This window comes from Lottia gigantea, assembly GCF_000327385.1.
Source record: "Lottia gigantea unplaced genomic scaffold LOTGIsca_41, whole genome shotgun sequence".
NCBI classification, from domain to species: Eukaryota; Metazoa; Mollusca; class Gastropoda; family Lottiidae; genus Lottia; species Lottia gigantea.
Window position 1 is genome coordinate 415,921 of NW_008709421.1, and position 8,481 is coordinate 424,401.

General features: G+C 37.0%; 1 protein-coding gene across 1 annotated transcript; it reads left to right on the forward strand.

Moving 5' to 3' along the window:
* Positions 1 to 677: 677 nt before the first annotated feature.
* On the forward strand, positions 678 to 5,033 carry LOTGIDRAFT_122614 (hypothetical protein; the record flags this gene model as incomplete). Its single annotated transcript, XM_009060213.1, has 5 exons — positions 678 to 1,004; positions 1,296 to 1,527; positions 2,098 to 2,271; positions 4,612 to 4,795; positions 4,871 to 5,033. Coding segments are annotated over 5 exons (1,080 nt in total), but the record flags the coding sequence as incomplete, so codon positions are not given.
* Between the last annotated feature and the right edge of the window lie 3,448 nt (positions 5,034 to 8,481).

Here is an 8,481-nt window from a genome sequence, read left to right on the forward strand (position 1 = left end):
GGAATTTGATTGGCTAAAGCGCAGGTCATCAGGTTAGGTTAAAAGGTTATTGTGATGAATATTCATTTGGCCTATCAACCCTCACAGAAGTGGCTGAAATTAAAAATAAAAGCTTCTGAAGTATTGAACAAAAGTTTGGTCTTGTTTTAATTAAACTAATTATTCTTTCAAAGAAAATTTGACCGCACAAAAGAATCGTCTTGAAAATCATCTCATATATCAATTTTTGGTTGGAATTGTAAAATCATAAATCATTTTGAGTTTTTCATTAATGGCAATGTTTTATGGAATTTATTTTCTGTGAAAATAATTTGATATTTTCATTTATCCACTCATAATATTCAGATTAACTCTGCATTTCGATGACCTTATTTAGAAAATATAAAGCAATCAAAATTGACCAAATTGCAGTGACTATGTATGAAAAGCTATCTTTTCTAATATACAACAAATTTTTTAATTTTTCAGATTTGTCGCAGTATCTTGATGATCAGAATATGGGCAAGAAGATTGGAGTAAATTATAAGAAGTGCCCATTTTGTCCCTTTGGTACCAACAATAGCCATATCTTTAAACGTCATAGACTAAGGTGCTTAAGAAGCCAGAAGAAATCAAACTCTTTAGGAACAGATACCAATCCATCTTTAGATACCACAGTAGATTCAGAGTGGGAATCAATGAACGAGACTTCTGTGAATCATGATTTAGATACAAGTGGTGGGGAGACAGAACTTGCCACTAATAATGCCACACCTGATGTGGATGATGATGACAATGAGAGTATAACTGAAAGTATTCACTCCGAAACCCAGGCCAGTAGCGAGAACCCAACTAGTTCTTTACCATCACCTAAAGTTAACAGAAACTACAAATGCAATGACTGTAGCTTCACAACCACCAAACCCAAAATTTTCTTGACTCACCAAATAGAAAGCCATAATGCAGACATTTCTATCTTTCCATGCAGTTACTGTGAATATGCCTCAAAGTATAAACATAAGGTGGTCAGACATGAAAATTTTGCTCATCTTGGAAAAATGGGGAAAAGTGCAACAGAAAACACAAGTAAACCATTGGAAAAATCAGCACCAAAAATAAAACTTCCTGCCATTCCAAAGCTGAAAGTTAAACTGTCTGGTAAGGGGTTTTCTAAGGTTATCTCTGCAAAGAAAGCTGCTGTTACCACAACTAAAAAGACAGCTTCTCTGAAGAAAGCCTCAGAGTGTGTGATTACTCTAGATCCTCCAGAAAATAATAATACCCACAAATGCAAGCTGTGTGTATACAAAGGAAAGAGTCGGCCTAGAGTTCTAAACCATGTGATGAGTATGCACATCAATGCCAAAACACTCAAATGCAAATTATGTTCATATACAACTAACCGCAAGATTGAATTGTACCTTCATAAGAATGAACACATGAGTGGTAAGCAGATCTTCAACTGCAAAGAATGTAGCTACACCAGCTACTTCAAACCTAACCTGGATCGTCATATGGAGAACCATGGTAAGGACTTTGCATACAAATGTGACTACTGTAACTTTTCCACTGAAACCTCTGGAGCTTTAGCTCGCCATGTTTCTAGTCAACATTCCGAAGGAAATGAAGAGGTGCCCATTGAAACTGAAGCAGATGGAGAGGAGATCACTGACCAATCTTTAGAAGATGGACTATACCCTTGTGAAGATTGTGGATCAGCTCACAAAACAGCAGAAGACCTTGAGAAACATATTTTCTTGAAGCATCCAGATAAACTACCACCTGAAGATGATCCTCCTTTGCCTCTAGAAGACCTTGGAAACTATTCTGATGGTGGTGATATGGTAATTGATGATAATGAAGAAGATGATTATGAGCCTCCTCCACCTAGTATGGATTGCAAATACTGCTCTTATGTAGCTAAATGGCCAAGTGATTACAAAAGACACATGAAAGTTCACTCTCTAGAAAGAAGATATAAATGTCCTGTCTGCTTTAAAAAGTATAAATACACTGGAGATCTGAATGTTCACATAAGAAGAGACCACAATCAGGAACCTGAAACTTTAGACATCCAAAAGGTATCCATTGTTCCTCACAGGAAGACATCTCCTACAGTTTATCGTTGTCCAGCTTGTCCTTTCAAAACATCACACAAATCAGAGATGGAAAGGCACTCTCATATCCATGGTTCTGAGGACAAGACATACCAATGTAACTACTGCACTTATCAGACATACTGGAGAGGGGATATTACCAGACATCTTTATCGCAAACATGATGAACATATAAGTCGAGATGATGACATCTTACACCATGTCATTTTTAGGAATGATTTAGTGGTTCCTAAAGGAAAATCAAGATATGGTAGTCCATCAGAATCTATGGCAAGTCCTGTAGAGATTAAGAAAGAAGTCATAGAGCCAGAATATAATAATTTCTATGATCCAAACCCAATGGAATTTGATAAAGACAGAGACTGGGACACTCAAAGCAATGACACGGCTTCATCCAGTGGTAGAGACAATAATACAGCTGTCCTGACTGGTGCCACAAACAACAATGGTATCTACCATTGTGATCATTGTGAATTCACAGCCAATGCCCCATCAAAAATGAAAGCTCATGTTGCCACTCATCTGAATTTCAAACAATTTATGTGTCCAGTTTGTGGTAAAAGAGCCAATTGGAAATGGGACATTCAGAAACACATGAAGAGAGATCATCCAGATACCAACTCAAACGTGGTGAAACTGTCAGAGCAAGAAGCGAGGGACACCATTGGGGACTATTTGGCTACCATGCCAGCTGTCAGAAGATCACACCATCTTCCCAGTCCATCAAAAAGTAAACCTGTAACACAAAAGGTGACTTTGAATATTCCTGTTGTTCGAAGACCGTCTCCGCAAGAACCACCACAAGTATCGCCTACTCCACTTTCACCCACTTCAAATATGGATCAAGCACCAACAATGGTTCCACTACGTCAGTCAACTCTTTCAGTTCCATCTAAAAAGACACTTCCTGTTTCAATACTACCTCAAACAAGTTCACCAAATATGACAAGTATGCGAAGTCCTATTGCAGCTGGAAGGAAACCGTATCAATGTTCAATTTGTGGATTGAGGTCAAATTTTCGATGGAGCATCAGCAAGCATTTGAAGACAATTCATGAAGGAGTTGTTGGTGGAAAAGTCATTGTATATAAGATGAATGAAATGGCAGACAATAGCAGCGAGGACACTTTAAGTATGGCACTTCTCAATACCCAGAAAGCTGATACAGACGAAAGCAGAAAACTCTACATGTGTGTTGTTTGTGAGAAAAGATGTATATTAAAGGGAGACATCAAGAAGCATTACAAATACAGACATCCTGGTATGGAAGTTAAAATTAGATACCTAGTGACTGGTAAAGATTTTCTGTATGACAGTAACATGCCAGAACAAGGCCATCAAGTAGGTCTGGACTCAATGGATTTAAGTATGAATTCTTCTTTAGATTCAAGTTTGAACTCTAGTTTGGATAATTCACTCACAGCTGACATCAAACAGTCACCAGGAATCTATGAAGCTGGTATGGAACCTCAAGCAGAGATGCATTTTGACACACTTGCAACAACCTTTGCTCCTATTGTTGGCCATCAAACCAGCATTCATAACAATCCCAAGAAGCATGGATATGTCAAGCCATTTAAATGCTCACTTTGTGGTCATAGATCTAACTGGAAATGGGACACCAAAAGACATCTTAAAGATAAACACCGAGGAGACACTGGAGGATATATAATAGTACTCTCAATAGAAGATGCTACAACTACATATGCTGAAGAATGTCTGGTTCCTGGAAGTCCTGAAAAGAAACCTCTTGGCCTACCACCACCTTCACAGGTTCCATCTGTAATGAGCGATGATGCTGAACGATTGAAGAGATTGAAATGTGGCCATTGTGATTATAGGTCGAATTGGAGAACTGACATTGTACGACACTGTAAGAAGAGACACTCTCATTTGAAACCCAGTATTGTTATTTTGGATGCAGATGTTGCTAAGGAAACTCTAGATGCTTACAATAATCAGTATCAGAGATCACACACTTACCAACCAGCTTTGAATTCAGACAGTACTTCTGATATCTCAATAAAGAAGTCACCAAGATCTTCTCCAAAACTGAAAACTGGTCAGCGTATCTGGAAGTGTCCTAAATGTGCTTTCTGTGGAGTAGGAAACTCTGAAATCTTGAAGCATATGCAGAAGCACAACATGAAGCCATTTAAATGTCTGGTCTGTGGGTTCACTACTAATTTTAGAGGTGCCTTGTATCGTCATGTAAGAAATCTTCACAGTGGACATGATTATGCTACTTGCACTAAGGTCTTGATAAAATACAGCTCAAATGATGAGCAAGAAAGCAACGAAAGTAGTCTAACACCAGAATCTTACAGAGAAGCTTATGTAGATGTTTATTTGTGCAAAGTTTGTAATTTCCAAACATCATTCAAGCATTTGTGCTGCAAACATCTTCGTGAGACCCATAGCAACACTGACTACACCAATGTTTTGAAGATTAGAAAACGTCAGAAGGTCAAAGTCAAAAGTGTTTTGAAAGGGGAAGGAGAGTCCAAAGATAAAGGCAAGAAATACATGTGCTCTATTTGTCCATACAAAGCTTTCAAGCATGGGCTACTTAACTTTCATATGACGTATCATGAACCACAATCTGGAAACAAATATAAATGTAAATTCTGTCCCTACTTTGTGTGTACACCAAGACTTCTTCAACAGCATATGAAGCTACACACCCAAGAACAAGGTTGGTACAAGATTCAAAATACACCAAACTCTTCTCCCATGAAGAAAGATGTTCCATCAGGAGATGACTCAATGCCAAGGAAACATCTTTGTGAGAAATGCCCTTACACCACTAACAGCAAGAATGACTTTATTTATCATAAGCAATTTCATCGTCCTAAACCTTCAGCTGAGTTTAAGTGTGAATTCTGTGACTATTGGGTCACTCACAAGAGGTTGTTGAAGCAGCATATGAAGTTACACACTGATGCCATGAACTTGAACATGTATGACCCTACTCAGAGCTCACCCAGCAAGACTGAGGAATCCAACATCATTTCTGATACGGTGGAAATTGCAGCCATAAAACAAAAGATCATTTCTTCAAAAATTACTGCTAGCTTAAGCTCCAGTCCAGCTGTTTCTCCAATGAAGATCGCATCAAAATGTGGAGTTGGCTCAAGACCAGGCTATGTCTTGAAGAGTGGTGTGTATCGGAAACTTCACAGATGCAAGAAGTGCCCATACTTCAATGTTAGAGTCAAAAATCTTCAACTTCATGAACTGATGCATGGCTATAGAGAAAGTAACAACCCTCTTCTGAAGTGTCCACATTGTGATTACTATGTTGGGGCTCGAGGACTACTTGTTCATCATTTAAAAGTCCACCAACCTGACTACAATCCAGATTTCCGTACCAGAGTTCCATCTGGGGACAAAGCTGATGAGAAACAGGAGAATGATTTTGATGACAGGAGTTCTGATTCAGCTGACATCCATACTGACCACAAAGTAGATACTCTGCTAGAAATTGCTAGATTTAAGAAGTTTTGTTGTGAAAAGTGCCCGTATGCCACTGCTAAAAGATTCCAGTTTCAACGCCATTGTGAGTTGCATGGAAGCAAACAAAGACATACTTGTGATTTCTGTGACTACAGCGTTCCATCCAATAATTTATTGCTGCAACACAGAAAGATCCATATGATGCCTAATCAGAATCTTCTGGCTGCTCAATCATTAACAAATCTTCAACATTTAACAGAGGTGCCTGCTGATGTAGCTCTGGCATCTGCTCTGCCACCAGTAGATATGAGAGAACCAGTCACCATCTCAGTCATTCATGACCATCTGGATCTGTATGAAAATATGGAACCAACTGAGCCTAAGAAACTTTATAGATGTGATAGGTGTCCATATGCAAATGTTCGTCGAGATCATCTCTTGACTCATCTTAAGTTCCATGTTATGAAGAGTGAATTATCCTGCCCGTATTGTGACTACAGTGTTCCAAAACAACACTTTTTAACTCAGCATATTAAAGTACACTTCTGTCCATTACCAGAACTGTCAGATTGGCTGGTACAGAATGGTCAAGGGAAACGAGCAAAAGAAATGAAGGACCAGGATATTAGTGAAGCTGTTGAACTGGCCCAAAATTGTCAAACTGGTTTAAAAGAAGCAGAAAATGCAAAGCTTCAAGATTTGTCAAAAGAAAATTGTCAAAGAGAAGAAGCTGAAGCCACAGATGGTGAGGTCACTACTTCAGATAATATGGATGAAAAGGAACCAGATTCTGGTGCAAAACCTATAATGGGTCCACCACCACCACCAAAGCCTAAGACTTCTACTACAAATGGTAACAGTGTAAATGGTACCAACACCTATATTTGTCAGTACTGTGACAGAGAATTCTCAGCATCAGAGTGTCTTCTGAGACATGAAATGCAGCATCTTATTGGAAACCACTTTGAGGTATGTATATTTGAATTTTTAACATATTAATGTATAGACTGAAATATTTTATGGTTTGCCAAAGATAATACCAGGTAGGGCCCTACCTAATCTGTGATCAAAATTTAGTTTTAGTTTTCAAAAACGGCTTTAATAAATTTGGGCTAAAATGTTTTTGTGGAAACTGGTGTGAGGTGTCATATATTTTGAGAAAAATCGACCTTGTGACTGCGTAATGTCCACAATTTTAAAACAAATTTCAACTTTTAGTGATGGACCCACTTATGTCTGGCCTGAACACGAAAGCACCTCTATTTTTGCTTGAATGCTTGAGTCTGCATGCTTGGCACTAATGCAACAACTGACAGTCTCTTTTATTGAATTCTTCAGAAATTTCTCAAAACCTTTAATAAACCAATTGCAGGTAAATTCACTGTAGTTTTGCATGGTTGTTTTAACTTGTTTACTTGTTGTGTAAATTCAAAATGTTTCACTGTTGTTCACATGGAATATTGAATACAATTATTACTCCTTTTATACTTATTGAATATTATAGGTAGGCCCTAAATAGTACAAATTATGCTAGGAAACAGAGCCATTGCTTTGTTATTTCCAAGAACAAAATATTGATGACTTTTATATTAAAATGCAGACCCATTCAAACAACTTCAATTCCATTAACAATTCTATGCTGAATATTTTTCAAAACTATTTCTTCCTTGCCCTGCAACCCAAAGTAGATGCATTGAATTTGATCATTTTCGGGGCTTATATTCATGGGCACAAGTTTGAAATCATCATCATCATAATTCTGTGACCTAGGCCAGTGCTTTCATTGAGTCTCATCTCAATACACCCTAATATCAAATTTTATCTGCAGTTGTGAATCCCTTTCTTAATGAAATTTCCACCTTTGATCAGCCTCTGCATGTGTTTGTTTAAGTTCTAGTCAAAGTTCATTAACATTATTTTGAAGTTTTGGAATGTTTTCACATTGTACGTTTCAAGTTTTTAATATCTTAGATTATATCATTAGATATTTAAATTTATATGCATATAAGTTGAAAGGCTGAAGTTCTCAATCAATAAGTTTCCGGCCGAAATGCTGGTATTTTTCAAGTTTTGATCAAGCAGATAGTCTCTACCTCCTTAACATTCGGAACGCCTGTGCATGTTTATTGACATATTGCCATCAGAAGTATACAAACCTTAAACAAAGACGTTTGACTGCAAAATAAAAAAAAATCAATTTTAAGGATTTTTTTTAGAGTCTAGATTATCCAGCCTGTAGAATGAATATTAAGAGTTTCTTTGTGTCGTTTGGACTGATGGTGATTGCTGTGATAGCTTTGTTTTTTTACATTGTTTGATGCAGAATTGTATAATCACATTTATAACTGATATCAGATCTATCTTGAATGTTACCTTTAAAGATGGGTTTTCTTATTTTTTAGTGTCAAATTAATCAAACTATTTGATTAATTGGTGTATGTAATGATATATCATGTATTCTTAATCATATCATTATGTTCTTATTGCATATAACTAACAGTTTTAACCAATCATAAATGTCCATGTATGTACAGTCTGGAAAAACAAAAAAAAATGACTTTTTGACTTTTCTTGATTGGTCACTCAGTGGAATTCTGCTGGTGATTCGCTTCAAATTTAGCTAATTATGAATTAGTTATGAACATGTGAGACAAACTGGCATTTTTCCAAGTCATTCCACTGTCTTTTTATATCAGCATTTTCATTTTCATGCATGAAAATAAGAGAACCCATCTTTAATAACTTATGGTGATTTGGACAAACTGTCTTGCCTGTATTCTGTATATATGGCCCTATTGTCTCATTTCAGAATGATGATAAGCCTAGAAGTGAACATGATATTTTAAATGAGAAATTTGATAACAGACAAGACTGTGGTATCACTCAAGCAGAAGAAGATTTTCTTCAAGAGAGTATGGATGAGGATGAC